Source organism: Pelodiscus sinensis, chromosome 4, assembly GCF_049634645.1.
Source record: "Pelodiscus sinensis isolate JC-2024 chromosome 4, ASM4963464v1, whole genome shotgun sequence".
Lineage (NCBI taxonomy): Eukaryota > Metazoa > Chordata > Testudines > Trionychidae > Pelodiscus > Pelodiscus sinensis.
In genome coordinates this window covers 126,059,936-126,081,485 of record NC_134714.1, presented here as the reverse complement: position 1 = coordinate 126,081,485, position 21,550 = coordinate 126,059,936, and the positions used below count along the sequence as shown (strand labels likewise).

General features: G+C 54.8%; 1 protein-coding gene across 3 annotated transcripts in view; it reads right to left on the bottom strand.

Moving 5' to 3' along the window:
• The window catches only part of MYRF (myelin regulatory factor), a 102,702-nt gene that overhangs the window by 63,109 nt on the left and 18,043 nt on the right, over window positions 1-21,550 (bottom strand). For all 3 annotated transcript variants that reach the window (XM_075928474.1, XM_075928476.1, XM_075928475.1), the window contains exon 2: window positions 87-174. In XM_075928474.1, the coding sequence (XP_075784589.1) occupies window positions 87-174 (88 nt within the window). The remainder of the gene's footprint in view (window positions 1-86; window positions 175-21,550) is intronic.

Genomic DNA, 21,550 nt, shown 5'->3' with positions numbered 1-21,550 from the left:
TCAGCTTCCCCCCAGGAAATCAGCCACTAGCTCTGCTCCCCATCGGCAGCCCCCACCACGGGGCTGCCTACAAACACAGGACTTACATTTCTGGCGAGTCTTCCTTGCTGATGTACTCTTCCAGAATGCTGGTGTCGATGTTGGAAGGTTCCAGGGCACCATTAATGTCATGGCCTGCAGGAGAGAGGGCGAGAGCCCTGAGAAAAGGGACTGACAGCTCCTCCTACAGCCCCGGGCCCGGCTGTCCAAGGAGGAGAGACTGAGCCACTGACCCTCATGCACATCAGCAGCTCATGCTAAATTGTACTGACTGCAGGGCCCCTGGTGGGGCCGGGCCTGGCTGCTTGGGCGAGGGTCGCCGGGTGTCTGGTATTGAACTGGACAGTCCGGTATTTTCGCCTCCTGTCTGGTAAAAAAATTCAGAAAATATCAGACACCTAAAATGTCCGGTAGTTTCTGATTTTTTTCCCAGCCAGGAGGAAAACATCCCAGGTGCTTACCTGGCTCCGCAGGGGAGCTGTCCCGCCCGGTGCAGGGAAACAACATGGCAGGCAGCTGCCAGCAGCCTGTTAGGACCAAAGAGCCTCAAAAGCAAAGTGTTTCTTAAAGGGGCCACGCTTTCCCCCCCCCCCCCCCATAACAACCCTTGGGGTCCTTTTTTCCTTTTTTTCCCCTTCAACAACTTTGGTCTCCCCCCCCCTTTTTTTCCCCCTCAACAGAATTTATCCCAGTGGTTTTTTTTGGGGGGGGGGGGAGTCCGATATTTTTTGTTAAACCATCTCGCAACCCTAGCTTGGGCTGTTGAGCCCTCTGCTCCAAGCCTCCTGAGAAATGCGGATGGCAGCACCTGGCAGTAATGTGGGCCTTGTTAGCATGAACTGCAGGAGTCACCGGGGCACTGGAACCATTTGGGTAGTGGGGGTGCTGAGAGCCACACTGTAAACCCTGTATATCAGGAGTGGGGAACCTAAGGCCCAGGGGCTGGATGTGACCCCTGGCTTGCCTGGATCTGACCCCCAAGGCTCAGGGCTCCCCCCACCAGCATTTGGGAGCCTGTGTCAGCCCTCATTTCCCCCGCGCGCCCCCCCCCCACACACACACACACAACGTTCCCCTGTGGGGGTGGAGCACACAAAATCTACAGGTTGGACCTCCCTGGTCCAGCACCCTCAGGACCTGACTGGTCTTGGATGAGGGATTTTTATGAACCAGGGGAGGTCATTTCAGCCCCCCACCATCCCCCATCTCCACCAGGCTTCCTGGCTCTTCCCACAGCCCAGCTGAGCCGTGCACCAGCTCCTAGCCTCTCCCCAGCCCAGATGAGCCCCACAATGGCTCCCTGCCCCTCCCCCATAGCCCGGATGAGCCACGCACCAGTTTCCCCCCCCTCCCACAGCCCAGCTGAGCCGCATGCTGGCTCCCGTCCCCCCACCCTCCTACAGCATGGTGGGAATTTCTGATCCTAGAACATCCGGGGTCATGCCGGACCACGGATGTTGCTGGACCAGAGAATCCCAGATTTTAGAGGTGCAACCTGTGCCCCCCCCCAGGCTCTGGTGTGGGAGGAGAATGTGGGGACTGTCTTTCTGCTTCTCAGTCAGGGGCCACGTCCGTGACGGTTTGTTTTTTGTGCTTCTCACTTGTGTGCGGCCCCCGACCGATTCTTCTGTGGGTCAGCAGCCCCTGACCTAAAAAGGTTCCCACCCCAATGTATATGATGGAAACCACTCCAGCCAGGGGTTGCAGTAACTCCTCAGCACCTCTGGGAGCCACTGGCTTGCCTGGGCCACCTGCCCCAGTGGAAGAACAGCTCTGTGTGGGCTGCAGGAGCCCGTGGCTGGCCTGAACGCTAGTGCCCTGCAGCAGGGCCGTGCCACATGGGCTCTGTGGGTGGATTTGGGAGTCTGCTTTCATTCCCTCCCCATTGCACCCTTGCCTTGGTTTTGCAGAATTTGCTGAAATTTCTCCGCTGCTGCCATGCGAGATCTCAGCTCCCCTCCCACGGCCGCCTCCCACTCCTGCCAGGGCAGCACTAGATTTTCTTCCCCATTCCCCTAAAGGGCCCCCCCCAACTACCCCGTTCTGTGGAAGCCAGGCTGGGGTTCAGCCAGAGAAGTGCTTTCTTTATCTGCCTCGCTGGAGTAGGAGTGTGCGGCCCGCTGGGGCCTACGCCAGCCCCCAGCGCAAAAGACACTGCCAAGAAAAGGGAAGAGCAGCCCCAGCCCTCTTCCCGGAGCTGGGCTCGCAGAAACAGCCCCTCCGGAACGGCCCGATCCCTTGTCCAGCAGACGCGCCCGCGCGCACACCCTAGCAAAGACCACCCGCCCCCTCCCCACGCCGCACTGCGGGGAAAGGTTAGCCAACGAACCGCAAACGTGAACCAGAGGGGCTTCAGCCAATCAGATCTTTCCCCTGCGAAAATCCCTTTCATACCAAGACAAGCAAATCGGCAGAAATAAATCCAGCTAGGAATTTTGCCAAGCCAACGGGGCTGGGGTGGGGGTGGGGGGTGGGGAATCTTTTCCTTGGTAACCCAGGCCTGGGTAGGGATTCCATTGTAACACACCTAACCCTTTGTGTACCGCACACTTCAGCAGCGGGTCCCAGGGAAAGGGGGGCTGCGTAGCCACAAAAGCAAGCATCCAGCTTAACACATCGCACCTGGAGGCCCCAGCTCCCTCAGCCTCCAGGCCAGGATCCCTCAGAAAAGCAACAGGCAGGACAACTGGGTGCAGTGATGAACAGGCATTTTCACAGAGGGGACGGGGGGGAGGTGCACAGGGACGTTGGGCTTGGCCTCCCCCCCCCCCCATCCCATTCATGGCGGAAGGATCTGCCCCCTCATCCTGCTTCGAGACGGGCACCATGCCGGTTGGAACAGCAAAGCAGCGGGTGCTTTGTGGTTCTGGCGCCCCTCGAACGGACAGCGTTGGCTGGAGCAGCGCCGGCAGGTGCGGGAATGCTTCGCCCAGCGGCTTTTCCTCTACCAGACCCAGAGCAAAACATCCTCCCCTTTCCCTCATGCTCCGCTCCCGAGTGCTCCCTCACACCACTCTGGGCCTGCCCACAGCACCCCGCCACTCCAGCCCTGCTCCTCTCTCCTGCCCGGGTGCATCCCAGCCCTGCCCCGCCAAGGTTTGCGACTGCTTCTCAGGCCATAGCTCTCCGCTCCCCTACTCTCCAGGGCCAGTTCTCTCTTGGGCCAAGACTTTCCGTCATGCAGCCCCATGGGCTGACGTGCCACCCAGAGAGCCCTAGCCACACAAGCCAGGGTTTGACTCTCCACAAGCCAACGCACGAGTCCCTCTCCCAGCCCCACCCACAGGCGACCCTGAGGGGAGCTCTCTAGGTTGCAGGTTTCAGCAGGTCCCTTCCCAGGTCAAAGTTCTAAGACGCAGGAGAAAACTCCCGCTTGGAGGGCTCACATGCATCCCTCGGGGAGGGACGGCCGCCATGCTGTAGTCTAGCCTCCCCGGCCTGGCTGGTCTCTCAGCTCGCACCTTCCCAGCCACCTTGCCTGCAGGGTCACCTTCGCAAAAACCCAAGCCAAGGGTGCGTGCGATAAGGCGCGTCAGCTGAACGGCTCTGGGGCTACAACAGAACTGATAACGGCTGCGGGGTGGGTGGGGAGGGGCAGTGCTTTACCTACTAGCAATAAATCCAAGGAAGGACCTCTCTCAGCAAGAGGCTGGAGGCCTTTGAGCCCACCGCAAAAGGGACGGCGAGCAGCTGGGCTCTGAAGCCGGACACTCCCTGTCCCCAGCTGACAGCTGGCACAGTTCTTTGCAGAGCCAGTCCCCACATCCCACCATTTCTGATCCCTCCTGGCCAGTGCTGCGAATCTCCTCCCCTCCATCTTCAGCCCTTCTTCTGGTCCTCTGAGTGCCCCTGTTCATCTCTGTGGGGCAGAAAGTATCTCTGGAATGTCTTAAGAGCATCTCGCTGCCTGAAAACGGCTGTTCAGTAGGGACTGTTACCAAAAGCCAGCTTAGGTGATTAATCAAAAGCTAATACCTCTCTTTCGAGTCACGAGCTCCGAACGACGTTCACACAGTGCCCCTCCTCCCCTCGCAACGGGGGATTAAAAGGGAGCAGGGAAGCCACAGAAAATGGACCTGCGAAGCTGAACGCCCCAAAAGGAGACAGAACCACCCATCTCGAAGTCCCAGTCAAAGGGAGAGGGAGCAGCGCGCAGCAGCAACCGGTCAATGAGCTCAGATTCCCGTTGCTCAAAAGAGAAGCGCTACCTCCAACAAACACCATCCATAACTCTCAGCCGCACACACCCACGCTCCATAGACCACTCCAGAGTCCCCCCGCCACACACCGTTCCAGAGGCTGCAGCGCAAACCCTGCGGCCTCCCCAAGCGTCTCCAAAACTCAGTGACCCAAATTCTGCCTTCAGCCACCGTGCAGTGAACCTGCAGCGACGCTGCCGACCTCAGCAGAGTTGCCTTGCGCCTCCCATGTTAACATGAAAGCAGAATTTAACTCATCCCTGAGCCATTTCAAAAGCTTCCCGCTTCCACACCCTTCTGGGACTCCCGCCCTTTCGTAATCCTTTGCAGTCACTCTTCCCGCCAGACTCCCCAGCCTTCAGCTTGTGCTGCTGGGTCGTGCTCTGACCCAGATACCCAACGCCTCCCCAGAATGCTCACTGGCACTGCCTCCCTTTACACCCTCCCAAAGCCTCCCTCCACGCTCCAGAATACCCCTGGAGGCTCCATGGAGTCCCCCCCGCCCCGTTCCCTCCCCAAGGGGCTGGAAGACAGTGTGGGGAGCCACACAGGCACCGTTCGCTTGGGAAGGATGGGACGGCGTTGGTTCCTCACCGGAGGAGTCGGGAGCTGGGAGCGCAGAGGCCCCTGTACGTGGGAGAATGTCAGGAATCCCACTGTTTGGACTGGTTTTCTCTGCCTTCCCCAGACTTCCCCACTCGATCAGCTTCCGAACGGAGCCTGCAGCGCCCTGCCCACCTCCTTTGTGTTTTCAGCTCGCAGCTCATCTCTAGGCACCGCGAGGCTCCCAGGCACCCGATCAGCACGCCACAGGCACCTGCTTGTGCCACCCGGCTCTGGGGACCCCGAAGGGATCCTGGGGACCCTCACGCACGTCTCAGCTCCCCGGATCCTGTGTGAAGCGAGCGCCTGAGGACTGTGGTGTTTTGCTGCTCGCTGAAAGGGTTAACAGCGCCCTTCCCCTTCCAGTCATTGTATTTACGGGTCTTGGAGATTAAACCCAGAATTCACCTCGAGTGATAGGCTGATAAGTTTATGGTATTTCTATTTATAACAGTCCCTCCCCCGTCTATACTTGCTCTGCTGCCTGTCTTCTAATCACCCATAATCCTTCCCAGGTCACCAGAGGGGTGGGAGGTAGGAGAGCAACTGACAGAGAGCAGCATCCTGGGATGCCTTAATGAGAACCAGATGCGAGCGCTTGGAGAGGATGACAAGGTCAACCATTTTAATGGGCTGCTGCATTTCAGCGCGGGGAACGAGTGAGCACGAGCAGAGCTCCCCAGGGCGGGAACTACAAAGAGAGGATGCCAGGCCAACAAGGGGCCGCAGGCATCCTGGGGGCAACGCCGCCCCACGCCAGCGTGGGCTGAATTCCGCTCTTGGTTACGCTGCTGTCTCAGAGCAGAATCCGGCCTTTGAGGTCCCATTGCTGAGCTGTGGAAACCAAGGAGCAGAGACCCACTTTGGGTGGCGTTAAGAACTGACCCGACTCACTGGCCAACCCAGAGCCGGACCCTGAACAAACCTTCCCAAAGCGTCCATGCAGGTTGGCCTTCTCCCCAACTGCTTGCTGGTGTTTAGGGGGCCCCCGCCCCATGCGCTACCGGCGCCAGCGCGGTGAGGTGCCAAGGGCCGGGAGTGAGGCTAGCCGCAGGGACGGCCCCTGACATGCCATTGCCAGCGGGCTCCTGCGAACATGCACAATAGGTTGTGAAATCAGCCTGCTGAGCTGTAGCATCCGCACATTCCCAGCGCCGGGCTCCACTGGCAGCCCCCCGCTGTTTACACTTCCCGCCCTGCTGATTGGCCGGGGGCCTGGCTGTGAGTCTGAAGAATCTACTGGAGAGATTTCTAACCAAACACAGCCTAAGCCTGAGGAGCTGGGGGCTTGTGGGGGGGCGGGGGAGCAGCTATGCTCCAGCTCCTCTTCCTCATCCTCTGCCACCCTGGGCATCCCTCCTTCCAACCAGGCTAAGCCCCAGTGGGCCCGACTGCCACAGCAAAGGCTTGTCCCACACACAGGCCCTCCCTTAAGGACACCAGAAACACATATGTTCGAACAGCTCCAATACCCCCCAATGCATCCCCACCAAGTGAGATGGGGGAGACAGGGATGAGAGGCAGCATCGGGGACCAATTCAGTTTTGCCCACTACGGACACGGGACACCCAGGGAGTCGGGGGCGGCACCGATGCCCTGCTCCCCCTGAAAGCTCATGCCCGAATAAATCTGAGAGTTTCTAAGGTGCCAGGAAACTCCAGGGATTTTTTGAAGATACAGATGGACACGGCTCCCGTCTGGGACTTCTGTCCCGCCTGTGACATGAGACACATGGGCCTCAGATGAGGGCCCTACCAGTTGGCTCAGGAGACCAACCCAGCCAAATCTGCTAAGGGGACAGACAGACTAAAATAGACACAGACAGACACACTCTCAACTCTGTGCAGTGCTACAGGGTCCAGCCCCTTTCCCTGGGACCTTTGGGGGTTTGATCAGTCGCCTGCCCTCCTTCCCAGCCACAACCCACGCCTCCCCCCCGCCCCTCCCCAAGATATGCAGTCCAGCATTCCTCGTTAATTATGCCCTTTACTACCTGACTGTAACATTAACCAGTCACTCCCAGGAGAGGTGACTCCTGTAACCAGAGCAGGAGGCAAAGCTGAACCCCTCCTTCCCCAAATGCTTCGGAGACCACCCCGGAGCAAGACCCCCTCTGCCCTAGGAAGGAGCCCGGCTGCTCCCTACACACTCCGAGCCTCAATACAGGAGTGAGGAGGGCAGCCCAGCGGAGCAAGAACTTGCCTCACTGGTGACCTGAGCTCCCACCACCTCAAACACACACAAAGCATGAACTCCTGGGTCACTTTCACCTGGGACTTGCCCTTAGCTGCCCCTGCAGGACAATCTGCTTCCCAGGATTGCAGGGATTTCCTGCAATAATTCCCCCAGAAACAAAAGGGCCAGACCCATGGCTGGTGGAAACTGATGTAACTTCAGGGACGTGAACTGCTTCCAAGTCCACAGAGCTACTCGGATTCACACCAGCGGAGGGGCTGGCATTGCTTCAGGGCCCAAAGCGCCCCCACAGAACCAGAACCACAAGCCCAAGCCCATCTCTAGAAGCCTGCCTTCTGTTTTGTCCCCTAGGCATCACATTCTGCACAGCCTGCCACAGAGATGGGCCTCTCTTCCCCCAGGGTGCGGAGCCACACTGCTCTTCCTCTGGTCTCGCTGCAAGGTAGGAAGCTCCAGCCTTATCTTGGGAGGGGGGGTGTCTGAGGTGCACCCCACAGGAGCACCCATCAGACCCCAGGCCAAAGGCACCTCCAAGCCCCCTGCCCTTGTTTCATTTTGCAAAGGGGCAAGTGAACAGACTTGAAAGTCTCATTCAAAGCCACAACAGCCTGACGGCAGAGAGGCCGACGCGCCTCCTCGTACTGTCCAACTTCCCCGGAGCGCCTCTGTCCCAGGACATGCTGGGCCACAAGCGGATCCCCGCCTCGTGGGAAGCAGCACTTCCCCACGTGCAGTCCTGGGGAATCAAACACACACAACAGGATCAGAACCTGGCCCTTGGCAAACGGGGGTAGACACGGGCATCCCTCCACCCACCGCAGATGGAGCGGCCGGTAGCGTCTGCTTTAGCAAGCAGGCTGGGAAGCTCAGAGGTTCCTGCCTCCAGAGAAAGCTACGGGAGCAGAGGAGGGAGATTTTCGGGACTAGATGCACAAAAGGATCATCAATGGCCACAAATTCCTCATCTCACAGACAGAGGGGAACCTCTCGGGCAGCGCAGCACAGCGTCCCCTAGAGCCGGGCAGCAGAGCACCCCAATGACACCTCTCCCGGCACCGAGCTACTGCACTGAATCACGCCCACCTTCTCCTACCTGCACGACAGCGCACTCCCTCTAAAAGTGACAGAACCAGCCCCACCATCAGCCGCCCTAGTGTGGGGCCCGCTGAATCACCAGCAGCCCCTTGCACTGTGCACGTGCCCTCGCCTCCAAAACAGTCCCCCCCGTCCCCGGGGGAACGTAACTTAACATTTCTTACAGATACCGTCCTATTGCAACCCGGGGCCCGCCAGCTCTCGAAATAGCTCCCCACTGGCTTTTGCCGCAGCTCAGCCGGCTCTTGCCGGAGCCGCACTCCAGGGAGCACCCGCGTACTTTCACCCCCTCCAGCCACCACGCACTCCTGACTCACCAGCACAACACGCACGCCCCAGCAGCATGCAGCACCCAGCTTACAATGCCAGCCCTGCCCCGCCCCCACCTAGCGCCGAACCACCAACGTCCCCCGCGGCAACACGCAGGAACGAACCCTCGACCCCACCGCCCACTGCAACGCAGCAGGAGTGAGCCGTCGCCTGCTGCCCCCAGCCCCGTGCATCACTTCCTCCTCACTGTCGCCCCCCACTGCACATGCCCCCTGCCTCACTGACGGGTCTCCAAGGCAAGCGTTTCCCTAGCGCCTCCCAGGACCGCATCCTGCCATATCCCGGTGTTCCCCACCAGCTTCCCATGCCAACCTGGCCCGACTTAGCTTGCGCTCTGGCAATCACAGGGCCTCCTCCCTTTTTAAGCACAAGATCACTTTTTGAATTTAAGTCAGGCCAGAATCTACCTCAAGCCTAAATGCCCCTGCCCTGTCCCTTCTCCAAGGCCCCACCCCATTGCCGAGGTCCCGCCCTCCTCACTCTGTGAAGACAGGGGACAGAGTAACATCAGTGCCCCCTGCCTCTGTCTCCCCCACGCTGTACAACAAGCAGGCGGCTCCCAGGCGGCTGGCTCTGGGCAGGAGCAGCAGGGCAGTGCAGGAAGGGGCAACTGAAGTGCCAATGCTGGATTATCCCCCAGCCAAACCAGCCAGGATCACGTGTCAGAGGCTCCAAGATCTTCCGGTAGATCCCGATCTGCTGGTGGGTGACCACTGCTCTACACACTGAGAAGGCAACTTTCTCTCAGCGATTCCTGGTGTTTCGTTTTGCTTGGCATGGTGGCTTGCCGGCCTCCTGCCAGTCTCACCTCCTTGCCATCCCCTCCCACCAGGTGCTGCGTGGCTGTTCCTAGCGCTCTGGACAGCAGGTGAGCTAAGCCAGCCTGCACTGAGGTGAGCTGGCTTCCCCCGGGCCTTTGGAAAAACAGGGGGTGTCGTGAGGCATTTCCCCACATCACAGTACTGGGAGCTGCCCACTCCTTCACGGGGCTATGAAGCTGTGCAGCTGGAGGGCACAAGGCACAGTGAGTGGAGATGGGCAGCCATGCAGAAGAAATGCCCCAACCAAGCCCTTCTCCTGGAATCTCCCCTCTCCCTGTTCCTGGCCACTTCTCCTCCTCCTCCCGCCCCTGCACGGTCTTCCCTCTCCCGCTTCCCCCCGCCTCTCTTCCCATCCCTTCTCCTCCTCCTGTTATATCCTACTGCCTCCTCTCCACCTCCCTGCCGCTCCCCCAGGCCTCGTCCTCCATTCCACTGGCCTACCCCTTCCTCCATCCAGCCTCTCCACCCTTCTCCTAGCCTCCCCTCTGCCAGCTGTGAGCATTGGCATGGATGGAGCCATTGTCCTCCGGGCACGGGGAGGGAGGAGGAGGGGGAAGGTGTGAGGGGAGACACAGTGGAGCGTTTGTGCATGTCCATGCTGCTCCCCCTCCACCGCCGCCGTCAATGGGCTGCTTGTCAATTCATGCGCTAAAATGGCGGAAATCGCAGCTCACACACAAGTGCTGCCATTTGGCGGTGGCAAAGGCGCCTGCTCGGGAGGGCACATTGGCCTGTTTGTGCGGAACCCCGGTTTCGCTGCCACGGAGAAAACGGCCGGTCCTCCCTCGGGGGGCTATTGGGGAGGGGGTAGGCCAGCAGGGCAAGAACAGGGAGCATTCCCCTCACTGGAACCCGGCTCACTTTCCTGACCACATCATACCCAGCGCGGCGCCAATGCCAACGTAGCCGCCGTATCACACCAGCCCACAATCGGGCACCCCCAGGAGGTGCACTGATGAGTCAAGTTGTGGGGGGGTGGGTGTGCTGCCCCCTGAAACAGCTGGGAAAAAACCTGAGGTGAAATGTCAGTGTGCCAGGGGGTCCTCAAGAGAGGCTCCACCTCACCATCTACCCACAGGCAATAGTCCTGAGAGGATCCAGGGCCTCTCTTCTCTCCCTCTGTCCAGAGGGTGGGATCTTGGTGCAGAAGCCACCAATGGGCCACGTGCTGCTTTGAGACGCTCCCGCAGCACGCGGGAAGGCGTTCACCCCTCAGACGCCACCACACACCCGCTCCCCTAAGACACTCGGCCTCCCACACGTACTCTCCTCACATGGGCTCAGGCTCACTGACATCAATGCGGGACCCAGATAAAACAATCAGCGGGGCTCCTGCCCCTACCCTTTGGCTGGAGCCAGAAATACCCCTGCCGAGGGAAGTGCCGAGCACCCTCCCGCACCAGCCAGAGGATCCCTGGCCATGAGCCGGACACAGCCCGGTCCCATCCCTGCCCAGAGGTGCCCCAGGCCAGCCACAGCTGCATCTCCTCTCCCTTCCCCAGACCCAACCCGCTATGGGGCAAAGCCTCTCCCAAATATGCGTCTGGCATGCCCTATGCAGTTCCGGGCTGGCTGAGCCGGGAATAGGGCACCCAGCCACCCCGGAACCTGCACAGGCCATCGGGTTTTAAAAATCATAGATGTCATGATTTCAGCTATGTCAGTCGGACATTTCAGTGCTGTAATTGTCAGGATTCCGGACCAAAAGGTGTTGTGTATCTGTGTTGGGGGGGGCGTGGTGTTTCTTCTGCGCTGCCTTTAGAGCTGGGTAGCCAGACAGCGGGAGCTGCTGGTTGGGATCCCAGCTCTAAGGGCAGAGCCGCTGCCAGCAGCAGCGCAGGAAGATGGCATGGCGTGGTACTGCCACCCTGACTTCTGTGCTGCCACCTGCTGAGCTAGGTCCTCAGTCAGCAGCCGCCACTCTCCATCTGTCCGGCTCTGAAGGCAGCAGCACAGAAGTAAGAGCAACATGAATGTGGTATTACCACCCTGGCAGGCCCTGCCTTCTGAGATGGGCACCTGGCCAATAGCCATCTCTCCCAGTTGCCCAGCCCTGAATGCACCACAGAAATGAGGGTGGCAATACCACAGCCCCAGAAAATAACCATGTGACCCCCCCTCCTGCAACTCCCTTTTGGGCCAGGACCCCCAATTTAAGAAACTCTGATCTCACCCCATGAAATCTGCATAATGCAGGGTGAGAGCACACAAAAGACCAGACTTCACACTTCGTGACACATTTTTCATGGCCATGACTTTGGTAGAGCCCCACAAGTAATTTTTGCTTGTAAATTGTCCATTATGTACTCTGACCTTCACAGAACAGAGAAGGGAAACAGCTCCTGCATTGGTGATATTAAAATGTAAATAGATATTAGACAGATAATGCAGATCCGATAGGACAGTGCTAAATTCATTCTCTGACCTCCTGGTGCATTTTACGTTTCACTTCACAGAAGTGAGTCATCGGGATGGATTTAAATGAAGAGAGGAAGATGCTACCAGCATGGCATGAGGGCACTGTGTGCACAAGGGGCAGGAAGGAAATAGGCACACATCAAAATGGGGTAGAGGGTAATACTGGGCTTGGTTAAGTGGAAGGCTTTGGCCAGTAAGCAAGAGAAGAATTATCCAGAGCCTTGAAGCTAAGGAAAACATGTCAACTCAATGCAAGAAGCAGCTAGTAATGGGGTTCAAACAGGGGAATGATGCAGTCAGAGAAGCAGATGAGCAAGGTCACAGCAACCTTCTCAATAAGCTCAGAGCGCAGGGCACAGAACAACTGAGGAACAACAGAGTAGGTGAGAAATGCCCCGGGCATAGAAGAAGGGTCTTTGTTTTTAAGGCGCAGGACAGAGCGATGCTCTACAAGGAGAGCTGGCAAGACAAGTGGAGAGGAACAGAGGTTCTGAATCTGGATGGCATGAAGGGGAGCAAAACTACCAGGAGAGAGAGAGAGAAGAGAGGACCCAGGGGAAAGATCAGTCCTGTGTTAGCTGCGTGGAGTACAAATTGGTGGGAGCCACGAGGAGTAACGGTAGTTCAAATTCGGATCTCTAATTCGAACTACCTACTCCATGCCACGTGTAGCCGCGGGCACGGAGTTCGGACTAAGGGGGATTTAAAAATGGCTGCGCCCGGGAACATGCAAATGAAGCTCAGGATATTTAAATCCCGGCCTTCATTTGCAACTCCAGTTGCCCTAATTTCCCTACCTAGCTCGAACTAACGAGCTAGCGTAGACGTACCCTGACTGAGGAGAAAGACACTCCTCACGCTCCCCTCCCACACCAGAGCCTGGGGGGCCCAGGCTAGTAGATTTTGTGTGCTCCAGCCCCACAGGGAGGCAGCGGAGGGCTGGGAAGCTTTGAGCCTCAGGGGCCAGATCCAGGCAAGCCAGAGGCCGTGTCTGGCTCATGGGCCTTAGGTTTTCCAGCCCTGGTGTAGAGACAGGGATGCAGGCAGGAGAGTGGGGATCACAGGAAACTGGGAAAGCTACCTGGGAGAGGAGTGACTGGGTTATTCCCTCTCTGCATGAGAGGCTGGGCTCAGGGAAAGCCACCTTTGGACAGCTCCCCTTTTTTTTTAAATTATATCCCCATTGTCTCCCACTCCTTGGCTGGGCACAGTCCAGCCACCTCCCCACATCAGCTGCCATGTTCCAAGTACCACAGAATTTTCCTTCCCCGGTCCCTTAATTGTGCCTTACAGGGGCCTCGCCCTCAAGGACCCTGTGGTTTCGAGCTCCAGGAATGGCTGTCCCTCAAAGGAGGGAAGGGAAGAGACTTATTGTACTCCTTTCCACAGGCACAATGTACGCACACAGACTGTCAGGCCAGGTACCTGCCGGCACACCCATTCAACATACTCCCCTTCACAAAGATAATGTTAGTACATAAGAACGGCCATACCAGGTCAGACCAAAGGTCCATCTAGCCTAGCATCCTGTCTGCTGACAGAGGCCAATGCCAGGTGCCCCAGAGGGAGAAAACACAACAACGAATCCTCACATGACCCCTCCCGTGTCATCCATTTCCAGACAAACAGGCTCTGAACACCATTCCTACCCATCCTGGCTAATAGCCATTGATGGACCTAACCTCCATGAATCTATCCAGCTCTTTTTTGAACCCAGATCATCCTAGCACCGCAGCTGAGGAAAGCTCTCACAGTTCATTGTCAGCACATGGCTGCACAAAACAATATTCATTTTTCCCCTTAACTCTGCCCACCGCCTTTTCTAGAATTTCCTGTTCAGCTATTTCTAGTCTGGCTTCCTCAGCAAGTGTCTCGTAAAACCAGTGTCAGCCAATCTCTGATCCTCTGGAGACCACAAATGTATGCCACTCTCTTCGGGAGCAACACTCACTTTCCCCAGGACAGCCAGGCAGGGGGCAGTAAGAATTGCTGTAGCCAGATGGAAAGGGAAATCCATCAGGGTGGAAGTATCCCAGTGACAACACATTTAAACTTGGCACCGGAAAAGGCAAAATAAAAGCCCGCGGGGAATATGCAGTGAAAAATAGATCAACCGTCTGGTTTTGCATGAGTAGCACTAGGGATGTAAGCAACTAAGCTTATTGGATAGTCGACACGCTAGCCAACTAGTCGCTTCCCCCCCTTGCTGCTGCTATCACAAAGAGGCAGCAAGGGCGGGGGAAGAAAGGAGTGGTGCTGGATGCAGCCTGCTTAAAATCTGGTTCCTCCAGCTCCATGGGATGGGGTAGAGGCGCAGCTGCGGCGTTCCAATTTTGAAATATTCAAGAGTCCCCACTGGGGCTCTTGTACATTTCAACGGCAGAACACCATATTAGTCCTTATCGACTAATCAAATAATCGATGGAAATCCCACCGACTATTCGATTAGTTAATCAAAATTTAACTTCCCTAAGTAGCACTGAGGGGGGCACACTGGGGCTAGGATGGGGAGAACCTCTGGGAACCCGCAATAAGGCTGGGGACTGGGAAATAATTTAAGAGAGAAGAAGGGTGAGAAGAAGCACAGACAGCAATCCCATCACACAAATAGGGCCTGACCCCACTCCCTTGAAAGCCACTGGAGTCACACTGCTCCCCTGGTTCAGAGCAGAGATGCAAGGGAGGATAGAACCCTTCACTGCTGGATCAACTGTTCAAAAATCCAGCTCACGGCAAAGTAAACCACCACCTGCTGGCAGGCCAGAGGCTGCCGTGACATACATTCAGGGGTTTCAATCCAGATCCTCATGGTCACCCTCCACAGCCAGCATGGAATGGCCATCTTGCTGGCTGACTCAGGGGGGTCTGAATGGACCATGGGGGGTGAGCTCTACTCTCATGTTTGGAGAGGAGGCAACAGGGAGGAGTGTCTCCCACACTATCCCTCCCCTGCAGCTTGTCCAGCTCCTTTCGCCAGTCGCTTCATGTTTTTAGCATTTATTTTAAGTCCTCGAGGGGGAGGGCGGTAAATGTTTGAGCCAGTTGCTCAGCTTTGCTGGCCGCCTATGCAATGCTAACCAAGAGTTGGGCGCCAGGAGGGGAGTGGGAAGGAAGGGAAATGACACAAGCAGCATGAATCATTCACTCATTAGACCTAACGAGCTATTCGATCAGTCCCTTTGTCCCATTGAGGGCGGAGCAGGGTTGGGCAGAGCAATTTCATTTTCCACGGTTCCGTGCAGTCTAGCTTCAAAATGTCCCAAGTGTCGGGGCTTCTCCCACTTCCGCAGAGAGACCCGTGTGCAGCCTACGATAGCTCACTGTCAGGGTGCTACTCCTGATATCCCATCTGAGCAATCCCTTCCCCAGTTCCATCCCCTGCTCCTACTGAGGCCCCTCTACTAAATAGTCCTTCTCCCTCCTGGTGGTTTGCACCCTTCATATTCAATGCACGGGGCTGATACCCTGAACCACCCAAGAAGCAGAGAAATCGGTAGCTCTACTAGCCTACATTTCTGCTGATCAACAAAGGGTCATGAGAAGAACAGAACCGTCTTATGTTTTCATGTACATTTGTGCTGATCAACATCAGGCCATTTATCGTCTTTTATCTAAACCCCTTTAGTCCTAATAAATCAAACTTTCCAGTCTCCGGTCCTTTCTGTGACTCTTCGCCATGAGTTATCAACGGGACTTTGGGATTATTGAAAGTATTACCCTTATCCCCGTGCTGCCAGATTCCTCCTAATTAAATACCATCAGCAACACTCCCTAATAAGAGCTCTCACTTTCCAGCTCAGCAACAAAGGCACTAAATAGGAACAGAGCAGATACTGGCCTCTGTGAAGTCCCCTCTCAATGCCTCCTTTTATTATGATCCATTAATATATGGTATAGCCAGGAGCAATTGGTACCCCTGTGGACTCAAATAGCTGATGCATCATTCAGAGAAGAAATCCCTCCCCGCAACACACGATAGTCCAGTCAACACCAAGAAAACCTTCCCTGGACATGTCAGTTCTACCCAACCACCATCCCGCATCAAACCTTCCATGCCTGAGCAAAGCTCAAAGGAGCTAGTCACGGACCAAGCACAAGCCTATCGAACTGACGCTAATATTCCAAACCCAGCACAATCTGGATTCAGGCCAGGGCATGGAACTGAAACCACTTTAGGGGCACTGATGGATGGTCTCCTCCCGTCAACAGATGGAGGGCAGGCATCCATTCCTATCACTCCCATGCTGGACTTTTCTGCAGCATTAGACCTGTTAACCAGAAGACACGGGTGTCTCCCCTGAGTCTAGTGGCAAGAGTGTGAGGGAATGCACTAAAATAGGAAGAGTTCTTGGAGGAACACACCCAAGAAGAAGGGATGGAAAACTGCACTCCCAGTCACTCCCTCTTTGGTGGAGTCTGTGATGGGGTGCTTACCCCCCACTTGCCCAGAAAGAGTTCATGCTGAGAAAGAGAATGGGGCTGATTAACCCAGCAAGCCACAGCAGAGGGGAATCAGGTGTCCACGCAACCCCCTGACTGAGGGAGGGACCCAGGCTGGGGAGGAGTGAGCTGGGCTGGGACTGCAAACACAGGCAACAGGAAGCAAAAAGGGGGCTGCTGGGAAAGTCTGCAGTTACTGCCTGGGAGAAGGGAGGTCCAGGGACAGAAAACCCCCCGGTTATTACCTGGGAGAGGAGCATTAGGAAGCTGGCAATGCCAGAGAGAGAGGAGTGCTGGATGGCAGGAGAGGGCTCAGGGAAAGGCTGTAGGATCTAGACGAGAACAGAACTTGGCTGGTCAAGGAGAGACAGTGATGCTGTGCTCCTGCAGGGAGGGACACCAGAGTCACCAGAAGACGGTGCCATGCTGGCAGTGAGGAGGTGGACCCCCATCACAGAATCCCACAAGCTCGCTTCTCTCTCTGGTCCTTTGCAAGTCACAAGGTGAAGTGGTCAGACAGCCCAGACAACTGCCAGGGCGGTGCAGCCAGTACGCCGCTCTCCCTAGCCTTCACCCCCTATGGCGACACCGAGAGAGCCCAGGGCGTGGAGGAGATCAGCTTGTGGGTGCAGAGCCACTGGCTGAATCTGAGCAAGGCAGCGGAGAGGCTGGCTGAAGAGATTGCAGCCATAGGGTAGCTGGCCTCCATGGGTTAAAGAAACACAGCCACAAGTGTTCAGTCTGCAATCCGAGGGCTACTCTTGGATTCTTCGCGGATGCTGACTCTCCTGTAGACGTATCCTACACTTTCAGCCATCCCCACAGGGCTAGGAGACTGTCCCGTCCTGCCAGACCATGACCAAGCCTCCGTTATCCAGGCCTGGATCACCTCTCCGCCGAACTACAGCAACGCCATGTCTCTGGGCACGAAACCATCAGCGCTTGTGAAACTTCAGTTAGCATAGAACACCGCATTGCATCTCCTCAGCAACACAGGCTCCTGTGAACACACCACACCTTCCCTCTGCCCTCCACACGGGCTTCCCATACAACGTCGAGTCAAGTGCATGGACTTGGTCCTTTATCTCCAATGTGCACCTGGGGCCGGGACCAGATGGCGTAAAGCTGAGGGGTGGAGACTGTGGTTGACAACTTTCTTTCTCTGGCACAATGGAATTCTCCACCCAAAGGGCAGAATTCAAGCGTGCAAGGAGCCACAACATTCCCTGGGGCTGGCCCATGGTGGTGGAATGAACGACAACCCTCACCACCTTTTGCACCACGTGCAAGGCACAATTCTTTCACCTTGCCTTATCTGACAACACAGCAAGAGGTGCATTTGAAAAAGCTGCACTACCAATACAAAGCACCCCGCTACACACACTTCTCCCCCGAGGAGACAAGAAGAGGACAAACACCGTGGCAGATGTTAAGTCACATTGCTTAATGCACCGCGGGGGAATACTCAGATGCTGTGGTGACAAACATACTATACAAATACAGAGAGAACAGACTAGAGAATTGTGACTCCCCGTTACTCTTGATCCACAATCCATCAGCCCCAGGCAAGAAGCTAGAAAGGGAACAGGAAGATCATTTCCGTACTTCAGGCAGGAGATTACTGGAACCTACTCTAGAGATTATCAGCCTCCCCAGGGTGTTAAAAGATTCCAGCAATGTTTGGGAACCATTTATGGAAGCCAGGAATGAAAGGGGACATAACAGGGGAGTAGTAAGGTTGGGGGGAATGGTCTATTTGTAGGAAGATGAGCTTAGCAGAGAACTGACCAGAGTCTCCAGTAGTAGAGCCACATTTTCCTTCAGTTCTAGCATGTTTGTTCTCCTTCCCTCATTTCTACCCACTCCTCTGTGCCTCCTGGGAGGGGGGGAAGGGGAAGAGAAGCTAACCTACTGTAACCTCAGAGGTCTATACTTGCACTTGGCCTCACCAGACCAATGAGACTACAAGACCTATAAAAACAACAAAACAAAGTACTGTCATCCAACAGCCATTAACCTTCCCTTCTATAAAGCTAAATAGAATGAGCACCTTGAGTGTTGCTTAAGGCAGGGTTCTCTTCTCGGAACCCTCTCCAGTTCATCATGAGCTGTGGACATCAGAAGTGGACGTGGTAGTCCAGTCACCAGAGCCGCATGCAGAGGTAAAATAATCTCTCCGCTCCTCAAGATTCCCCTGTTCTACCTGGAAGGGTCACACTTGCTCTTTTGGCCACAGCCAAAGATGGGGAGCATAGTTCAGTTGATTACCCACAATTGTCTTCAGAGTGGCTGCTTTACAGGACGCTGTCCCCCACCCTCTAAGTATGGCCTCCGCCCTTTGTTCCCAGATGTGTACAATTCATTTAGCCCTCTTAAATGCACATTATCCGCTCGTGCCCTGTTTACCAAGTGATCCAGATTGCTCTATATCAGCCAACCGTTGTCCTCATTTACCCCTCCCTGATTTGTGTGTAAGCTATAAATTTTATCAGTGTTTTCTTGAATAAAAAAATGTGAACTAGCAGAAGCAAGAATCAATCTCTATGGGATTCCACTAGAAACACACCTGCTCACGGATATTTCATTCATAATTACATTGTGAGACCTATCATTTAGCCAGCTTTTAATCCGTTTAGTGCTTGCCATGTTATTTTACATCAGTCTAGGTTTTTTTTTAATCAAAACGTCATGGGGTACCCAGCCAACTGCCTTAAAGAAGTCTAAGTATATTACATCAACTCTATTAACGTTATCAACCAAACAAGTAATCCAATAAAAAAGATATCATATTAGTTTGACAGGATCTATTTTACATAAACCCATGTTGATTGGCATTAAATGACCCTCCTTTAAATCTTTATTAATCAAGTCCCATATCAACCCTCCATTAAGTAACCTGAGATCGATGTCAGACTGACAGGTCCATAATTGCCTGGGTCATTCCATTTACCCTTTTCAATATTGGCACCAGATTAGCTTTCTTCCCGTCTTCTGGAACATGCCCAGTGTTACTGAAAAATCAACATTGACGGGCCAGTGAGCTTCTCAGCCAGCTCTTCTAAATTCCTGGATGCAAGTTCTCTGGACCTGCCGATTGTAAAACGAGACATGATCTCAATATCCTTGGAGCCAGATGACAAACATCTGGCAGACTGGTGACATGAGGGCTAAGAGCTTTTAAGCAGTCTTGTGCACGCCCTTAGGACCTAGCCAATCTTCATACAGGGAGGCAGGACAGAATTTTCCCCCAGGTCATACTGGACGTGACCTGGGGGGGGGGTTGACATACGCTGTGGCATGGCGTGTGCGTCACCGGCCGAGGTGAACTGGGTGTATCTCACTTAGTCAATTCCCTGCCATTGCTGAGGCCTCAGGCACTAGTGCATCTCAGCCCCTCCTATTCTTCACCTATGGCGCATGAGAATTTAGTTATCTGTGGGTTGTACTACTTGGGCCTCTGGTCAGTTGTTGGGTTTAGCATGTGGGTGCTCGGTGGTGTTGGTGGCTTATGACAGACTAGCTAGCTAATCTAGTGGCCCATTCTGGCTTGAAACTCTAAGGCTGGGTCTACACTAGACCCAGCAGCTCGGTTTATGGTACAACAACTCCAGTTACATAGAATACGTAATGGGGTCGACTTACACTCCCATTGGCTTCCCTTATTCCTGGCAAAAGCAGGAGTACCGAACGTCCGGGGTGCTATCTGAGATCAATTTAGCGAGCCTTAACTAGACTCATTAAATCAAACACCGGAAGATCGATCATGGCAATGTCAATCTCCCGCAGAGCGAAGACATGGTCTAAGAGGCTCTCACATAAACCTTCGTGCTCTGATCAGCTTTCCAATGGGTGGCACATGCCCTAAAATAGAACCATTTAGGAAAACTCAACTTGGTTCAGGAAACCAAGTTTCCCCAACCTTCAGAGGCCACTTGCTAACACTCCCACTCTCTACTCCCTTTGATGAACCCACAGTCCATTATCCAAACCCACCTCTCCTTCATTCTCCAGCCCAACCGCCCTCCTTTGCTCTCCCAATACTAATGCAATCTTCAAACCCCTCTCCCATTTCCACCTGAAACCTCCCCACATCACTGAGGCATCTCTGAATCCAGAAGGTTCTTTCTCCTGGGCTTTCACTGCAGACAAGTTACACCCCAAAGCAGCCTTCTTAGAGTTGGTGGGTTCATGCTCTCTGGCTCTTCAAGTTCACATGCTACACCTGGTCCCTTACAGAGACTTTTCTCCACTGCCTATGAAACCTGTCCTCTTCAAAAATCTACCCCATTCAAAGCTACCGTTTCTCTCTTCCAAAGGCTCATGAGGTGCGTTGGGATCTTCCAAAGAAGCATTCCCCCAATCTTAGGTCTCCTGGTCTTTTCTGTGCGTGTCAGTGGTGGGTAATGTCCCCTGGCTCCTGTGATTTAGCGCTGCTTGAGAAGACAAGCTTAATTGCTTTGTCCAGCCCTTTCCCAAGATCCCAGGTAAGCTGCCTGGAAAATAATAGATGGAGGAAAGACACAGCGAGTTCACAGGTTCAAATTTCCCTTTGCCCCACTGCACCTCACTAGGTAATATACATGGAGGTTAATTTCCACCTTTCCCACCAGAATTTGAAACTTGCCAGGGAAGTGAGCAGAAATCTATTCTTCTGGAAGGACAAATGACAGGAGGAACATATTTAAATGACAACACTGCTGTCCATGGTGCTAGGCGCGTAACTCCTCTAGAAGCTATGCCCGGCCTGCACTCTCTCGCTACACCCACTGTGCCGTGTGAGAGGCAAGCATAGCCTCTCAGTGGTTTTCACAACAACAATCCATTCTTAACCAGACGGCACTTCTCTCTGGGGACGTGTGCCAATCAACTACACCCCACCCAAACCAGCAGGGTTTTCCTCTTCTATTCACCAGTTACCCCAATAACCCGTTTTCAGAGCTCTGATCCATACAGCACAGGCACCCTCGAAACCTCCCCTACCCATCACAGGTGAAAAATAACTTCCTAGATCACAGACACCTTCTTAATTATTTCTATTAGGCTAGTACCTAAAGACCTCAGCTAAGATCCAAAACCTGCTGTGATATGCGCTGTTCAAACATCGAGTGAGAAGGTCCCTGCCCCAAAGACCTAGCCGCTTTCATCAACAAGACAAAAGTCAAAAAAAGTGTGCCAGATAGGTAAAGTGACTTGACCAAGGTCACAAAGTAAGTCAGTGGCAGAGCCAAGAATAGGTCTCCTGGGTGCCAGTTTACTCAACCGCCTGTGCCTTCCTCTTTGAGATATATTTCAGAGCACATGGGGTGCAGGTAAGAAGGGGCTGAGGCTGACAAGATCAAAGACCCTACTTACACAAAATCTCTTCTAGGAAATATGACTGGGCGGGAATGAGGAGCCCCATTGCTAACT